The 17,633-nt window shown below is 47.9% G+C and overlaps 1 protein-coding gene and 1 long non-coding RNA gene across 5 annotated transcripts in view; one reads left to right on the forward strand and one right to left on the reverse strand.

Moving 5' to 3' along the window:
- The window catches only part of CRELD1 (cysteine rich with EGF like domains 1), a 25,599-nt gene continuing 7,966 nt past the window's right edge, over window positions 1–17,633 (forward strand). Inside the window, exons 1-9 of one of the 4 annotated variants that reach the window (XM_053301520.1) lie at window positions 1–158; window positions 5,578–5,737; window positions 6,027–6,109; window positions 10,042–10,152; window positions 11,898–11,989; window positions 13,297–13,473; window positions 15,029–15,124; window positions 15,350–15,433; window positions 16,927–17,022. In XM_053301520.1, the coding sequence (XP_053157495.1) occupies window positions 5,597–5,737; window positions 6,027–6,109; window positions 10,042–10,152; window positions 11,898–11,989; window positions 13,297–13,473; window positions 15,029–15,124; window positions 15,350–15,433; window positions 16,927–17,022 (880 nt within the window). In that variant the 5' untranslated portion in view covers window positions 1–158; window positions 5,578–5,596. Of the gene's footprint in view, window positions 159–554; window positions 651–3,536; window positions 3,557–5,542; window positions 5,738–6,026; window positions 6,110–10,041; window positions 10,153–11,897; window positions 11,990–13,296; window positions 13,474–15,028; window positions 15,125–15,349; window positions 15,434–16,926; window positions 17,023–17,633 lie in introns of those variants that run through there. The other 3 variants (XM_053301521.1, XM_053301522.1, XM_053301523.1) reach the window with 3 other exon arrangements.
- LOC128347216 (uncharacterized) overlaps window positions 16,882–17,633 on the reverse strand; it is a 17,758-nt gene continuing 17,006 nt past the window's right edge. Inside the window, exon 3 of the long non-coding RNA XR_008317447.1 lies at window positions 16,882–16,972. This is a non-coding gene — a long non-coding RNA (uncharacterized LOC128347216). The remainder of the gene's footprint in view (window positions 16,973–17,633) is intronic.

Here is a 17,633-nt window from a genome sequence, read left to right on the forward strand (position 1 = left end):
AGCTGATTGCGGTCCAGTGGCCAGAAGGAGGGGTTTTTTTTTCCCCTACTGCAGCAGCAGCAATAGCTATAGCCCCGTGTGCAAAAGTGGGCGCTGCTCCTGCGGGTGCGGGGCTTGTCCTGTCTGGTCCACGCAAGCTCCCCAAGGTGCGAGGAAAGGTAGGTGTTGAGGAGCGCCTCTGCTGCGGGAGATCAGAGCCACCAGGCACGCCCCGCCCATTTCTTGGGCCACCTCCAAGGGCTAGGGTGGGCATTTTGTGCCATGAGGCTTGGCTTTCCCTGTCCCTGCCCATCTGCAGCCTCGCCTCGCCTCGCCTTTCCTCCACGCCGGGGTGTATTGTCTGCAGAGGTGGTGCGAGCTCCCACCCCCAACCCTGAGGAAAGGTGGAGGAGCCGGCCCGGACGCACGATCCAGCCAAAATCCCATGCCCACTTCTTAGGTGCAGCTCAGTCCTAATGAATGCTTGTCCAAAAATAAACGTGGGAATTTCTCTCAAGTAAGCGGCACGTATAGAAGGGCTGCAGCCCACAAGTCCTGCTTTTGGCTGGGGATATTATGCGGGTACCCTGAACAAACGAGGGATCGTGTATTTAATGCCTGCCTCGTACCTTAATTCATAACTGTAATGTCTCCAATCTGTTGTGTACACGGTAAGAATGCTAATAGGGTGGATCTTTTCTGCTCTTCTACATTAATGGTGTAACCGTTTTAATCCACTTTAGTGATTGGGAGGATGGAGCCAGGCAGTTGTAGTTATTCTGGATTAATTAATCCCAAATAAAGGTTGTATACTGTCAGGATTATTGGCACAGGCAGAAAAAATTGGATGCCATTAAGTGCCTGCATCTGGAATTCCCAAGTATCCTGAATCCATGGGCCTCAATTTTGGGATTGGTGAATATGGGCTGGGCCCTCTTGGATTTTTCTGTAGGTACGGTGAAATGACTTGACTAGCAACCCAGAGGTTGCAAGTTCAAATCTCCGCTGGTATGCATCCCAGACTATGGGAAACACCTATATCGGGCAGCAGCGATAGAGGAAGATGCTGAAAGGCATAATCTCCTACAGCACAGGAAATGGCAATGGTAAACCCCTCCTGTATTCTACTAAAGCCAATCACAGGGCTCTGTGGTCACCAGGAGTCCACACGGACTCGAAAGCACACGTTACCTTTACTCTAGACAGCAAGGAGACGGATAGAGGCTGAGCTTCTTTCAAAAACATTGTACACTTGCATTTGTGCAACGTATCTGTATTGGCTCTTGGTGATCAGGATGGTGGGTTTTATTTCTCTATATAACTTTTTAAAAAATCTTACTCTAAATCAGACTTTTTCTTTGTATGCTTTTAAATGTGCCTGATTTTAGAAATTTAAATACATTTGTACTTTTATATTGCCCAAGGCTGATTAGCAGGCTGTACTAGGGATGCACTTGAGTGGTGAGGGATAATAAAAGCTTGACCCCCACTACCACTTCAGATGGGGGGCATAGTTCAACGACGGAGCATTTCCTTTGCATGCAAAAGGTCTCTGGTTCAGTCCCTGGCAGCATCTCCGGGTAGGGCTGGGAGTGACTCCTCCCTGAAACCCTGGACAGCTTCTGCCAATTAGTGTTGACAGTGCTAAGCTAGATGGACCAATGACCATAAGGCAGCTTCTACCCTGCCTTGCCCACAAGAATGTTGAGCTTCCAAACAACTCTGGGTGGCAGAGGATTAGATGTTATGGGCACAATCCATTAAGAGCTTTCACAGAGTATTTGCCAATAGATGACGTTATATTGTTAGTCGCCTTGGACTTGCATCTTCAGGAAAGGCAGAATAGAAATCCTTGGAATAAAGCTTAAATGGCACTTGGGAAAGAGATGTTCCCAGTGGATTCTTGCCCAATACTTTGTTGTTGTTGTTCTGTAGTGTATGAAGAATAAAACTCTTGTTCTCCTAATAACGCTCCCCTGCCCCAGTTACTCTTCGCCTCTGTTCTGTGCCCTTTGATACTGGCACCGGACTCTGTACTCCCTGCAGCTCTCGGAGCAGGGATTCCCAATCTTATGTCCCCAGATGGGCTTGGACTACAGCTCCCTTCATCTCCAGCCACAATACCCTCCAGCAATTGTGGCTGGGGATGATGGGAGTTGTAATCCAACAACACCTGGAACTCAAGTTTGGGAATCCCTGCTTTAGAAGCAAAGGTACAAGCAGGGCTGGCAGGCAGCAGACAATATCTTTGGACAGCTGCAAGGGGCCCATCAATCTGGCATCTGACACACGCCCTGGTCTCCAGGAGAGGATTTGGCCTAGCCAGTAACCAGCTGCTGGGTGGGCCTCTCTCCACATACTGTTGTGGCAGATGTGGGTTTCTTTCATTTTTGGTGAGCCAGCAGCAATAGCAACTGTGTTTTGATGTGAACCACACTGTGGTTTTCTGCTCTATAGTGCCGCCCATGTAGCACTTCAAATTATTATTATTATTATTATTATTATTATTACATTTATATCCCACTCTTCCTCCAAGGAGCCCAGAGCGGTGTACTACATACTTGAGTTTCTCTTTCACAGCAACCCTGTGAAGTAGGTTAAGCTGAGAGAGAAGTGACTGGCCCAGAGTCACCCAGCTAGCTTTATGGCTGAATGGGGATTTGAACTCGGGTCTCCCCGGTCCTAGTTCAGCACTCTAACCACTACATCACGTAGGCCAAATGCTAAGTGGGACGTTGTGGGGAAGGAAAGGTGACAGGCCGCAGTTGCCAACTCCAGTGGTGATGTGAGGCCTTCCTGCCCAAAGCAAAAAAGATCTCTGTGTGTTGCTACAATAGAGAGTTCATCCCGGTAGGAGGAATCCACCCGTGTCGCCTTGCTGAGGACCCCCAAAATCTGGAGCTGATCATGGGTGCGGACCTTGGGTAGGGTTGCCATATTCTGGCTCTCCAAATCAAATTTGCACACTATGTAAACTGAAAATAATTATTGAGCAGAAGAGTGACTGCATGTTTTGCTCTATAACTTCACTTCTACAAGGGCTAGAACTTAGTTCTTCCTTTCTTCCTTTCTTCCTTTCATGAAAGGTGAATCTGGGTGAGATGCTTAAAATCCAAGTGAAACCCAGAATTCTGGGGGGCATGGCAACTCTAACCCTGGGCTCCAAGATGACTGAGAGCAGGGGAAATGACTGACTAGATTGTGAACCAATGGGATGTCGTTGTTTATGTCAGGTTGTTAAAATGGAGGGTTGGGGGAAGAAGCAGGCACACCAACCTGAACTCTTTGGAGGAAGAGGGGTTGGATATACAGTGTAGCAAGGAAAGAAGCTTCCTTCCTCATCAGTGGGCAGCTTAATGTACAGGAGAGTTAAATTCTAGAACTTGTTTTCAGTGCCACGGCTCAGCCACAGAACACGTACAGTAAGAACACAAAGGAGATGCTTTTGTTGCAGTCTTTTGCTAAGGGACACTCTCAATCTTTCTTACCAGGTTTCCCAGTCACTGGCTCGGATACCATGGTACACTAGTGCAGAAAAACAACAAAATGTCCTGTTGCACCTTAAAAACAAGCACGGGTATTTATCATAAGTTTCAGTCCATGGAGTCGTGTGCTACAATACATGTGTTAGCTTTTAAGATTCTTTTGGTTATTTTGTTGTTGTTGGTTCTTTTCAACAGATTTATATACCAGAGAACTACTGTGGGACATGCTTATACTACAGGCGAGGCTGCACCCAGTGGGATCATATATTCCTTGATTGTAGTGCTCAGTACACTGACCACTGGAGGAGAATCTGCTTCAGTCCTTAGTTTTAGCCACAGCTTCCCTGTGTTGACCTCTGGAAACTGTTCCGGAAGTTGGTGTGGGACCTGAATCTCCAGTATCATATGTTAGCTGAGATTGTTTTTCTCTGTAGCAGCTGGCTGGAGGGAAGAATATCTCTAAGCAGGCACCTTCTCCTTGACTCAGAATAGGCCTACACCAAGCTGAATACAGCCCCACCAGTCACATATGGTAGCCTACCCTGCCTGCTGCCTTGAAGAAGCTGCTGCCAGTGAAGACAGTACTGAGCTAGATAGACCAATGGTCTGACTCAGTATATGGCAGCTTCCTATGTAGAGGCAGCAAAGATGAAGGTTTATTGTGGGCCAGCAGGGTATGTGGCAGGTATATTGCAGTGGGATTGGTAGGTCACAAGAATATAGACTTACTGTATTTGTCTGTACGTCTGTTTATTTAGCAGATTGATATACTGCTTTTGAGGCAATAAAGGCAACCAAAATAATAGCAAAACGAGGACCAGTCATATAAAAATGCAAAATAAAATCAGAGCAGCCAAGAATAATAAAACTGAGATTAAAACAATGCAAAACATTCAGAATCTAAAAGGCTTGGCTAATTTATTTATTTTTAAAGTCTTCATCTGGTACCAGAAAGACTTCAGGCATAGTTCTGGGGTTAGTGTTCCCAGTAACAGGGATTTCCAGATGTTGTTTAAAAGGTAAAGTGTGCCGTCAAGTCAATTTCAATTCCTGGCGCCTACAGAGCCCTGTGGCTTGCTTTGGCAGAGTACAGGAGGGGTTTACCATTGCCTCCTCCTGTGCAGTAAGAGATGATGCCTTTCAGCATCTTCCAATATTGCTGCTGCCTGATATAGTACCACCGGGGATTCGAACTGGCAACCTTCTGCTTGTTTGTCAAGCATTTCCCCACTGCACCTCTTATAATCCCCAGCCAAAGGCCATTCAAGCTGAGGATGCTGGGAGTTGTAGTCAGCAACATCTGGGAATCCCTGTGAGAGGGAACACTGGTCATGCCTTCAACAACCAACCAATGCATGGGTGGGAGCATTCTATAAGAGAAGCTGAGGCGTTTGGATATCACCGTCTCATGAAAATGTGCTTAGTTAGTAAAGAGGTACTAGTTCCCATTAACACTTGTACTTCTTTACTAACTAAGCACATTTTCATGAGGCGATGATATCCAAACGCCCCAGCTTCTCTTACAGAATGTTCCCACCCATGCATTGGATGGTTGTTGAAGGCATGCCTCTGCCATCAGAGTGAAAGTGGGTGGCAATAGGGGAGACGGCCTTTTTGGCTGTGGTGCCCCATTTATAGAATGCTCTCTCCACTGAAGTTCACCTGGTGCTGATTCCTGTATCTCTCCAGTTCCGTGCAAAGGCTTTTTTGTTTTCTTTATTTTAAACTGCTAGTTGAAATTGATTATAATCTGTTCTGCTTTTAAATCTGTAGTGTGTAATCATCATTGTTGTAGCTTGTCTCTACTATTATTGTGAAATGTCCTGATAGCATTCATGCTTAAGGGCAGAGTATATTTTAATAAGGACAGAAATATGAATTAAGCATTCATGCTTAAGGGCAGAGTATATTTTAATAAACATAGAAGCACACAAACAGTGGGGTTTTTTCACATTCCAGATTCCTGATGTTGGTGTAAGGCCTGCTTTCTGTCCTTAACTAAAGAGTTGAGGGGATGTGGGCCCGAAGTCTGTAGCTCCAGGGACCACCACTTCTTCTCTCATTAGTTTTCTCAATAGGACTGCCCGCTTCATGGCTGCTCCTCTTTCTCCAGCCTTGCCCCTGACAAGAAGATGGCCCTGCCTTGGATGAGAGTCCCGGTCCTGCCTTCTTTGCTCTCTTTCCTCTTGCTGTTCCTTTGGATCCCGAGCCCAGGCACTTCCCAACAAGAACCCTGTCAGACCTGCCAGGATCTTGCCAGCAACTTCAATAAGGTAGGAGGGTGGATAGGGTTCTGATTTGGGCTGGGATACGATTGCAAGCAGCCGGAGCTTGCAAGCACTTGGCCTGGGGTACTCTTGCTTCAAAGGAGGGCTCGGGGAACTGGGATGGAGCAAGAGTTGCTGTGAAACATGCCAGGCAGAAGTTCTGCTAACTGTGTGTCATGGGGATTTGGGGGTTGTTGCATGCTGGTGTGGGGCAAGAGGGGTGTTGGGTTTGGGGTTCTGGGGAAAAAATAAAATTGGCTTTGGGATTGCTGTGAGCCTTCTCCTGCCTTCCCAGGGCCTGGAGCGGACACAGCGAGAGAACTTCGGGGGCGGGAACACAGCCTGGGAAGAAGAGAAGCTTGCAAAATATGCAAACAGGTGACCTGGGGTCTGGGCTGCACCAGGCCATTGGTGGGATGCTGCTGCTGCAGCTGCACTGAACTAGTATCCCCCTTGGGAGATGGCAAATCCTCGTTAATATCCTCCTCCCAAAAGTACTTGGGGGAAATATTCCTGGTCATGAGTACTCCATTAAAAACGGACTATGACTTCTAATACTAAACTTAGTACCTTGAGTGGAATGTTACTTCTCCTCCACTACTTGCAGAAGTGGAGGCTGCTTTTTTAAAAGAACAAGTTCCTAGTGCTCAAGGTTATGGTCACACAGAAGATGAATAATCTTAACTGATGTAAGCTTTACAAAGGATCATGGGATGCGGCGTTATAGTGAGTCAGACCCATTGGTCCATCTAATTCAGTATTGCCTACGCTGATTGGCAGTTCTGCAAGGTTTCAGGAGTCTTTCCCTGCCCTACCTAGCAGTGTTCTCTCTAAGAGAGATTCCCAGATGTTGTTGACTACAACTCCCAGAATCCCCAGCAAAAGCCATTGCAGCTGGGGTTTCTGGGAGTTGTAGTCAACAACATCTGGGAATCCTTGTTAGAGGGAGCACTGCTATCTATAGAGATGCCAGGGATTGTACCTGGGACCTTCTGCATGTAAAGTAAATGCTTTTCCATTGAGCTGTGGCCCTTTCACCCTCAGCTACATCCCTCAAGACTGCAGTCACATTGGAATCAGGAATGAGCAAGAAGAGGGCTGTCATGTGTCAAGAGCTGTGGGGCCTGAAAGTGCTCCCAATAAGGATCAAACCACATATTTAAAAACTTAACACCAATGTGTTAAGGAGAGCTGGTCTTGTGGTAGCAAGCAGGACTAGTCCTCTTAGCTAAGCAGGGTCTGCCCTGGTTGCATATGAAAGGGAGACTAGAAGTGTGAGCACTGCAAGGTATTCCCCCTCAGGGGATGAAGCCGCTCTGGGAAGAGCAACTAGGTTCCAAGTTCCCTCACTGGCAGCTTCTCCAAGAGAGGGCTGAGAGAGATTCCTGCCTGCAACCTTGGAGAAGCCACTGCCAGTCTGTGAAGACAGTATTGAGCTAGATGGGCCAAGGGTCTGACTCAGTATATGGCAGCTTCCTATGTTTCTAATGTGCTTTTAAAAACACGAAAATAGTGCCTGGATCTCGATGGTGGCAATCAGGGGAGAGCTAACTTTCTGCCCTTGCCATGGTTCCAGTTGCAGCCCCTCGCCTGCAGCTGCTATTTTCTCGGGGGGGGGGGAGCTTCCATTGGGTAGAGAGTTAAAGCACACACACACACACACACACACACACACACACACACACACACACACACACACACACACACCCATGTTACAGTTGCAATCCATGGGGTCACTGATTTGAGTGTTTAGTAACAAAGCAAAGCACCAAACATGTTAGTGCTCAGCATGTGCTTAGCATAACATGTTGTTTGACTCCCTATCTAAATGTGCCTGTTCCTGCCCAGATAAAGCAGGGGGCGGGGAAACCTGTTCCTGCAACTTTGCAGCAGTATGTGGGGCTAATTGGCTGGCCCCATATTTTGTCATTAAGAAACCTCAGTCCCAATATGTGGAGCAGTTTTGCATCTGACATAAATGTTTCAATAATTTTTACAGAAGTACACAAATGAATGTTCACACTGTGCTTTAAAAAGAAAGAAAGAAAAGCCTATTGGAAGCATGAGAGAGGCCAAGGCTGACAACTGACCCAGCATTTGATTTGTGGGTTTACATGTCTGTCATTTCACTTGCCATGTCAGGGCTCCTCTAGAGAAATACAATTTCTGGAAATCTGGAAGTCATGGGATAAAAACCTCTCTGTGTTTATGTGTAAAAATCAGGAAAATTGGGGGGAAATTGAAATATATGCACAATTTGTACTTTTGTATCACATTAAAACTTTACTGCTTTAAAGAGACAAAAGAACTGTGTACAGCTCATTTCGGACATAAGATCTTTATTTTTAAAAATAAAACTTGCTGCCCTGGAGGGGAGTGAAACATGGTCTCGCAGGTCTCTGAGGTGAGAGACTCTCTCCCAGATGAATAGGGGCCAAATCAGGAGGATAGTATAACTATCTACCATTCTCCAGAACAAAAAGGAAGTTAGGCCAGAGTGACAACTCACAAGCAAGGAAGGGCCTCAGTCTGCATATTTCTCTAGGAAAGAGGTCACTGCATGATTCTGTGAGGGCAAGATGCGTCTGGGATTTGAGAGCTACATAGAACTCTATATTAGACAGGATTAGATTTGTAATTAATTAATAATTTCCATATTGCATAGTTGTTAGAGCAATGGTCAGGAAGTGATAACAGTATTTTAAAATGATGCCTTGTAAAAAATTTCATTCACCATTCTAAGATAAATAATATCTCATAAGAGGATTTTTCATTCCCATTTTCCCACTTCTAGTCCTGAGTGGGTAGCGGGGAGCAGAACAAACATGGATCTCACCCTGAGTTTTTTATTGACCTGTACAGCATAGGTATCGGCTGCTCCTTCTACTCCGTCTGTTTGCTAGCATAGGCCTGTTTCTTTGCCTCACTTCTTTTCTAGTCCTTTCTGGAAAGAAACTGTATTTTGAGTCCTAGAACATTCTGCACCCAGAATCAATTGGGCAAAACCATTGAGGTCGTTTGCACGCTTGAACTTGAATATGTTTAGTAAGGAACATTAATATGGCCAGAGAAGCAGTAAGATGACAAAACGGGGAGTAAGTCAGTGATCTCAATTCTTTCCATAAAAGGGACACACATTACAGCTAGCCATATTGGCCCATTAGAGACACGCTCCCTCACAAATGCAACAGGAGCACAGTGCCTTTTCCCCTCTCACTTTGAACCAACTAAAAGTCTCCAAATAAAGCAAGGTTTTGAGTTCCTCAGAACTCTTCATCAGGCTGTATGTTAAGCAAAAACAAACATCTTGTGCGAAAGGGAAAGAAACATGATATTTTGCATTAAGCATGGCACAGCCTAATTGACAGAAGACTCTACAGTCTCAGCTGCTTGTGTTTCCTGTTGGGGATGGGTCTGTAGCTCAGTCTTAGAGCATCTGCCTGGCGAACAGAAGGTCCCAGATCCAATCCCTGCCATCTCCAGGTAGGACTGGGAAACTCCAAGTCAGCTGCCAGTGAGTGTAGTCAGTACTAAGTTAGATGGACCAATGGTCTGACTTGGTATAAAGCAGCTTCCTATGTCCCCATGTGGCTATTCAAGCCATCATAATCCTGATGTCAGCACAGTACTGGCAGTGCAGACTCACACCAGATCCAAGGGGGATCCAGCCAACTTGAACTGAGCCTACTCCTGTGCCCTTCGTCTCTCTTTCTTCTTAGAAACTTCAGACTCAAGACTCTCCATCATGAGCTTTGTTTTTGTTGTGTTTAACATCCAGCTGATGAAGCGTTTTAATGAACTTAAAGTCTGCTTGCTTTCCTGATTTTTCTTTTCAAAGTTGACCCTAATAAAGATGTTATGCTTCTGTTGTCTTCCCTGTGAAGGAGTCGCAAGGAGCTAACTCACAGGGTGGTGGTGGTGGTGGTTGCTGTTGTGCAGATTAATTAAATAAGGAAGTGTCCTCTGCCCTGACAAACAGCATGCACCTGTTTATTCCATGCTAGCACAGCTGTCACCCACAGGCTCCCTATGGGGCTAGCTCTACCTTGGGGAGAAAGGAGAGTGACTTGCTGCTTGAGCCGGGAGAACTTGGCTAGCCTGGTGGGGTTTCACATAGATGGGGGTCAGTCAGTCAGGATCTCCTATACAAAAAGTGAATAGTTACTGGGCCAGAAGATGGGTCAGGAGGAAGGGAGTGGGCTGTTTAGCTCCAGAGGGGAGGGCAGATGTTTTGAGGCTGGTGGAGGGGCTGTTTTGGTCTGCCAAACTGCCTTGCTGCTCACCCAGCCCCCCACTCTCTCTGTTCCTAGTGAGACACGCCTACTGGAGGTGCTGGAAGGGGTGTGCACCACGTCTGACTTCGCCTGCCATCAGCTGCTGGAGCAGAGCGAGGAGCATGTGGAGCGCTGGTGGTTCCATGAGTGAGTTGGGAAAGAGCAAGCCTGGGCCCTCACGGGATGTTTCCTTACTGCCCTCAGGGGTGGGCGAGCTGGGCCCCCTACCTGAAGGGGGCACCAGGCTGAGCTTGGGGGCTCCTTGTTGGAGTGTACTGTCTGTCGTGAGCTGGGCAGGGGCGTGGCAGAACAAGGAAAGGGCTTTCTCCGCCTAATTTCATGGTGAGAGGGAGGGAGCTAGACTGGAAAAAAGATGGAGGGGAAAGCTCCAGGGAGAGGGCAGGAGACAAAAGAAGCAGCCGCAGAAGGCCAGGGAGACTTCAGTAGGATCCCGTTACTGGAGCAAGCGAGCACTGGCAGCAAAGCTGTGTATTATGGAGAGGTGGCTCTGAGGCCCTCTTTATGGGCATTGCTGGGAAAGCCTGGGGACAGCAGGGCCTGTCGCACTACTAGGTTCTGCCTAGCAGTGTCCTAACTTGGCAACCCTGATCAACTAACCGGGAGGTGTGGGCGCCAAAGGCACCCCTTGCCCCAGACGCTCTCATCCTAGGGCTGGCTCTCACTGTCCTGGATCTGTTGCTGCAGCAAGGCGCCCAGCTCAGTCCAGGGATAGAGTGGAGAGAGAGCAGAGGGCCTGCTTTCCTCATGGGAAGGTCCATGACTTTCTGCCATGCGAGGCCCTGGCCCTTCCCAGTGTAGCACTGCATGCACCCCTGTTGCTAGGCAACAGAATAAGAATAGTGGCTAAAGGAGCAGGTTGCCACCCCTGCATTTGGAGCCCTTCTGGTGTCCTTGTCCACAGAGCAGGAAAGAGAGCAGCTGTTCCCTCCCTTTGGTGTTCCCTGGCACCTGCTGTTCAGGCCTTGCCACCTCCGGTCTCTTACACCTGCAAAGCAGGTGTGCTGCCACTAAGCTGTGGCCCTTGCTCCCAGCAGGTGGAGAAAGGATGCAGCACTGCTTCTGTGGACTTTATTTATTTGTTTGTTTATTTTCCTTTTTTAAAATATCCCGCTCTTCCTCCAAGGAGCCCAGAGCGGTGTACTACATGCTTAGGTTTCTCCTCCCAACAACCCTGTGAAGTAGGTTAGGCTGAGAGAGAAGTGACTGGCCCAGAGTCACCCAGCAAGTCTTGTGGCACAGTGGGGATTTGAACTCGGGTCTCCCCTTTCCTAGTCCAGCACACTAACCATTACACCACGCTGGCTTGTTTTCACACACAGCCTCCAATGTGGACTTGTTTTCTCAGTGCTGCTTAGGTTCCTGTGCTGCTGGCTTGTGAACAGAAATGTCAGGCGAATGCTTCAGGGAACCAGAGAAGGGTTCATTCACAGTTTACAGGCTCTTGGCAGCAGTGGAAGGGATTGGGCGAGGATTCCAGGGGCCCTTGCTTCCAGGGGAGGACAGGGGTTGGTGGCAGGGCAGTGGCAGCAGCTACTTTCTTTCTTTTTTAAAGAGCAAAAAGCACCAGGATGTTCTGACAGATGTGGAGAAGGTGGGGCAAGCCAAACTGTATGTATTGGAAAGGGGGGGGGTTCGTGGACCAGAGGAAGTAAAGTAGGGGTGCAAGGGCCAGGTGCCCCAGGACCTTGGGAAGAGGGAGTGTGCCATTTTAATATGCCTAAGGGGCCGACAGCCAGCCATGCCATTAGAATGGCTCTCTAGGAGGACCTTGCCTGGTTCTTGGGCATGGTGGAGGCATTGACTAGAGCTGTGTTACTAAGGATATGGCACAGAATACAGGGCAGCAGTGACATGGGCTCTCTTTTCCCCAGGCAACAGCAGTACCCTGACTTTTCCCAATGGCTCTGCATGGACACACTGAAGCTGTGCTGCCCACCTGGCACCTATGGCCTGGATTGCCACAGTGAGTTGCTCTGCAGCCTTCTGTGTAGTGGTGACAGTGCCCAGCACTCCCCGCCCAGTAATCACATGTGCATGCATCTCTGACTCCAAGTGGATAACTGTGGTGGGCAGAGGCGCTCTTACTCCTGGACTTCCGGGCCGAAGTCTGGGGCCTCCACAGCCTCTGGGGGCCCCCAAATCCTTTTTAGTCTGTCCCGGGTGGTGTGGTTGCCCCACCGAGCATGATGATGCTTGCTTTGCAGCGGAGAGGGGGCCTCCAAAGGCCTTTAGGTCCCGGCTCCAAAATTACCTAGGTGCACCTCTGGTGGTGGGGCCCACAGCTATGCAGTGGGAAGCAATCCAAGTTTGGTGGGAACTTGTGGGCTGTCATGACAAGGGCCTCCTGGCTGGTTTTCTGGGAGTGGCTTCTTTTGGGATAATCTCTCCATAGCCACAGAGGCCTTGCATAGAAGTCCAGTAGCTACCATTCTGTGAAAGGCTACAGGCCAGGCAGAAATTTGAAGTGGCTTGGTTTGTTTGTTTTTGTCAATGCTAGGTGTGCTCTGGGTTACCAACCACCTTTAAATTATTCAGTGTCCTTTTAAAGATGCATTGGTTCCAGCTGGCTTTCCTTAGTACTGGTTGAAATAGATTTTTGCTTTTGTATCCAGTGTTTTAGTTGTTCTTGCAGTTTTACTGTATCTTATCATTTTGTGTTTCCCCACCCCCCCATAAGCCACTTTGAGACATATATGTGATGATGCTAATTAATTGTCCACCTTTTGAGATAAGAGAGGCTGATCAACTTGAACTGGCATGAGAGGGAAGGCTGTAGGAACCTTTGAGCAGAACTGATACTGTGAAATGGAGTAGAGCAGTGATCTGCTCTATTTTTCAAGTGGGGGCCGCTTTGACAAAAAACCTTGCATGGGAGAGCTATTTCCCATTGTGCTGGTCTCCGCACAATACTGTGCTTTTCTCAGTGCTGGGAGGACCCTGTAAGAGAGAGAGAGAGAGAGGTAGCCCTCTCTTAAGAGCGCTAGGAGGAAGGAACATGCTTCCCAGCACGCTGTGCATATCTTCAGTAAAACTTTGTTTCCCTTAAAAGGAGACCCCTGGCACTGGGCACAGCACTGCAGAGTGAGAGTGTCATTCTCCACATGGTGCCAGAGGGACGCTGTGGAATATTCCGCTTTAGCTGAAGCTTCATGCAGGCCCAATGCAGAGTTAGTCAGGGAGTTGTACTTAGGGTGCCTGTGCTACAGAGGGTGAAGGCCAAATGCCTCTTGGGCCCAACACTTATTTGTGTGTGTGTCTCTCTCTCTCCAGCTTGTCCTGGGGGTGCCCAGAAGCCTTGCAGTGGGTATGGGCAGTGTGATGGTGACGGCACTCGTGGGGGCACTGGCCTCTGTATGTGCCAGACAGGCTACGGTGGCCCCTTCTGTTCTGAGTGTGGAGATGGCTACTACGAAGCTGCTCGCAACGACAGCCACCTGGTATGTGCGGGTATGTAGAGTGCCCATGCTGGGCTGTACTGGGGGCAGTGCCTGGAAATGGAAGCTCTGCTGCCCCCTGCTGGCTAGTTGGCACATGCTGGTTAGTAACTCCCCCCTCCCAGCATCCCCCTCCCTTTTTTTTTTTTGGTCCTAGTAGTGACAGCTCTGGTTTCTTGAGTGTAGCCTTGAGGGAGTGGGATTCTGGAAATGTCCATAATGACCTGTTAAGTAACATTTTTAAAAGTCATCCCTTTCAGACAGGGTACATCTTCTAAATTTTCAAGGTTTTCTGCGTGTACATATGCAGAAAAGTTTTTTTTTAAATTTCTGAAAGTTGACATACTCTTTGCTCATATCTGACTGGCCTCCCTGTGCATGCACAGATAGGGCCAGTTTACATGAGCAACAAACTGTGGTTGGTTTGGATCGGGATTGCAGCCAGAGGCCTGCCAAGATCATGCATTCCTTCCCTTCCGTCCTCTACTCCAAAGTGGAACCATGGTGTTCTACATCCTGGTTTGTATCAAATATGACTCTGCAGCTTTTGCAAAGCCAGGAACTGTAGTTTGACTCTGGGTCACAAACTAGGGTGTGAAACCTCAGTTTAAATGAAGTGGGATGTCAGCAGCATACAAGCAGAGGAGTGTGTGTGTGTGTGTGTGTGTGTGTGTGTGTGTGTGTGATCTTGTCCGGCTTCAAGGTGCATTCCTGATCCAAACGAACACATTCATTGACGTGTAAAGTGGCCTGTAGAGACCATAGTCCCATGTTCTGAATAGCCATTTTCTCCAGCTGATAACTGAAGAGAGTTCTGACTGAGGTCTAATTGTTTTCTATAGATGATTAAAGTGTATTTCTAAAAAAACCCAAAAGTAAAACTGGGGCTTGACATTGACACTGAGTTTCTGTCACCACCGCATAACTTGCCTCCCTCCCTCACTATGCTCTATTTTTAACAATGGCCTTAATTGGCTGAACCAAGCCTATTCTGTTGACACGCAGAAGCAAGGCCAGCAGCATGCTACTGATAGACAGTGATGTTGCCAAGTGGGAACAGATTAAGTGGCAGTGTCATCCCAGGGCAGGATCCAGACTAAGTTATGACTAAGCACCACTGAAATCAATGAGACAAGTTAGTTATGTCCAACTTGTCCCATGGGTTGATGTGAGGAAGAATACTCAAAAGTAGTCCCCTTCAAATTAAAAGGTTCTTCAGTCATGTCAGCCACTAATGCTAATAAGACTTAGTCATGGCTAACTTAGTCTGGATCCTGCCCTTTTCCTTTAAATTCTTTACCACCATGATAGGGTGAATCTTGTGATATTGGTGACCTGCATTTCTTGCTTACCCCATTCTCTGTCTAACTTTAGCCCTGTAGGCTCTGAATTGGTCTGTGGCGGTGGGGTGGGGGCAGCAGGATCTTGTTTCCTCACTCACCGCAGACCCATTCACTAGTTTGTACCACAGGCCTCCATGAGCTAGTTACCTGCTTGGGCTTAGAAAGCGGGGTGGGGGCGGTTTGCTCTTCCCCCCCACTGTACACGTTGCTATCTTTCCCACCCAGAGTGCTACCGGGCCTGTGGGCGCTGTTCAGGCCCTGAAGATTCAAGCTGTCTGCGCTGTAAGAGAGGCTGGATGCTGCATGACCGAAAATGCATTGGTGAGCTTGTAGGACTAGGCCTGAAGAAATCCATGGTTGCTTAGCAACCTTTGAACAAGGATTAACCTTTTCAAGGCGCCATGCATTCTGGATCTAGGAACTGAGGTGGGAACAGCTGCTTGCTGTACCCATGGGTTGAAGAAAGCGTGTTCTTAATATGTGGGGAGGGTGGGGAAAGTGCTTTGGGCCATCACCAGGCCTGACCCCTCTCTCTGTCTCACACAGATATAGATGAATGTGGCACAGACATGGCGCACTGCCGCGCCAACCAGTTTTGCATCAACACAGAAGGTTCCTATGAGTGCCGAGGTAAGAGCTCGAAGCCTGAAAAGTGGGTGGCAAGAGTGCCACGCGTATTTCATTGCTGGGCTGTTTGGCAGTGTGTCTTGGAAGGGGGCAGCCACAGAGGCCTCCACACCCCTTGTGGGGGGCGGGTGCAAATCCTCTTTAGTCTGTCCCGGGTGGTGTGGTTGCTGCACTGCCGGCCTGTGCTGTGCTGGGCAGCCAAGCATGACTGTGACCTGCACCAGGTGGCCGGGCATGACCTCTGCTTTAGAGACAGAGTGGGGAAATAAATATGTGGGATGGAGATATGCTAAGCCGTGTGTCAAAATGTTTCTGCTAATGCATATTTGCATAAATATACCTGTTCTATATTCTTACATTCTTGTGAGTTCAGTTGCTATTTGTGCTCTCAGGAACCCACATGTTGAAAATACTGCATGGGGCTCCAAAAGCCTTTAGTCTCCAAAATTACCTAGGTGCAAGTCTTTGGCTGCCCAGAGGTGCATGTGTGCATTATTGGGGGAATGCATCCACATGTCATGATTTAGTGAGTCAGCCCCATTGGTATTCACTTAGACAGGTGACTCACAGAAGCTCCATGCCCTGGTTCTTTCTGGGGGCCACTCACTGGAGGAGAGCTGGTTTTCTGGTAGCAGGCATGAATGGCCCCATTGATTAAGTTGGGTCTGCCCTGGTTTGCATTGTGCAAGCACTGCAAGATATTCCCCTTAGGGCAGGGCAGACCCAACTCTGCAAATGTGAGGGCTGCTCAACTTCAGCCCTTCTGCAGATGTTGGCCTACAACTCCCATAATCCCTGGCTATTGGCCACTGTGGCTGGGGATTATGGGAGTTGTAGTAAAAAAAAACAGCTGGGGTAGCCTAAGTTGAGCAGGCCCGCCTTAGGGGATGGGGCCACTCTGGGAAGAGCACCTGCAGGCTTGCATACAGAAGGTTCCAAGTTCCCTCCCTGGCATCTCCAGGGTAGGGCTGAGACAGACTCCTGGCTGCAACCTTGGGGAAGCCACTGCCAGCCTGTGTAGACAATACTGAGCTAGATGGACTACTAGTCTAAGGCAGCTTCCTGTGTTCCTACTGCTTCATTGGGGTAGAAGGAATCTTTATCCTCCTCCCAAGGTATTCTGAGCACTGTACATGATTCTCTCCACCTCTATGTTATCCCCACAACAAACCTCTGAAGTAGGTTAGACTGAGAGATGGTGACTGGCCCAAAGTCACCCAGTGAGCATCATAACTGTGTTGGGATTTGAACTCAGTACTAGTGATTCTAAGTACCTTAATGCACACTCTTTTTATAAGCAGCAGTGGTAGGGGCAATGACAAAGGGCCATCTGGAGAGCTTTGCTTTTCACAGAACTTATTATACACGACACCCCCCCCCCCACACACACACAGAGTCATACTCCCCACCGCCACCATCAAATCATGGCATTTTTTGCCCACAAGAGGTCAGTCTTTGTACTTGTCCTTTAATCCTGCTTCTTCCTTTCTCTCCAGACTGTGCCAAGGCCTGCATTGGCTGCATGGGTGCTGGACCTTCCCGCTGCAAGAAATGCAACAAGGGTTATCGGCGTGATGGTGTCAAGTGTCTTGGTGAGTCCTGTCACCAAATAGTATTCTAGTAGCTACTACCTGTCTCGCCCTACACAATGATTTAGCCAGCAAAGCAGATTTCTAGCCCTATTCAGATGTTCAACATCTATACGATGTTGGGAAGAGAGGAACAGATCTGAACACAGGTGCAATTATTTACACATTGTGTTTAATTACAGTTATAGCAGTACACTTCCTGTTTGTACCATGCATTTGAGGTACCTGTGCCCAGGTTCACTTTTAAAATGAAGACAGATGCAGTCATACACACAAAAACATGTACAGACATCTAAACACTGATACAATGTAACATCTGAATAGGGCTTATGCTTTGTGTAGATTATGGAGGAAGCAGTTCTCTAAAGGCCAAACTACACATGCTGTTAAATTTGTCTTTACAGTACAGGCTTAATGTGAAAGTGGAGTGCATGTGATCTTTTTATATTCCAAAATTAACCATAGGCACCACCTTCCAGCCTAAGAGGGTGGTGTGCAGCAAGGGAGAAGCTAATACTTTCCTCTTCTACTATATTTGTGTTGAAATTGCCATCCCCCATGATGATTTGCCCTGAAACAGATATTTGTATAAAATCTTCACTTCAGGGGCAAAT

Source organism: Hemicordylus capensis, chromosome 2, assembly GCF_027244095.1.
Source record: "Hemicordylus capensis ecotype Gifberg chromosome 2, rHemCap1.1.pri, whole genome shotgun sequence".
NCBI lineage: Eukaryota > Metazoa > Chordata > Lepidosauria > Squamata > Cordylidae > Hemicordylus > Hemicordylus capensis.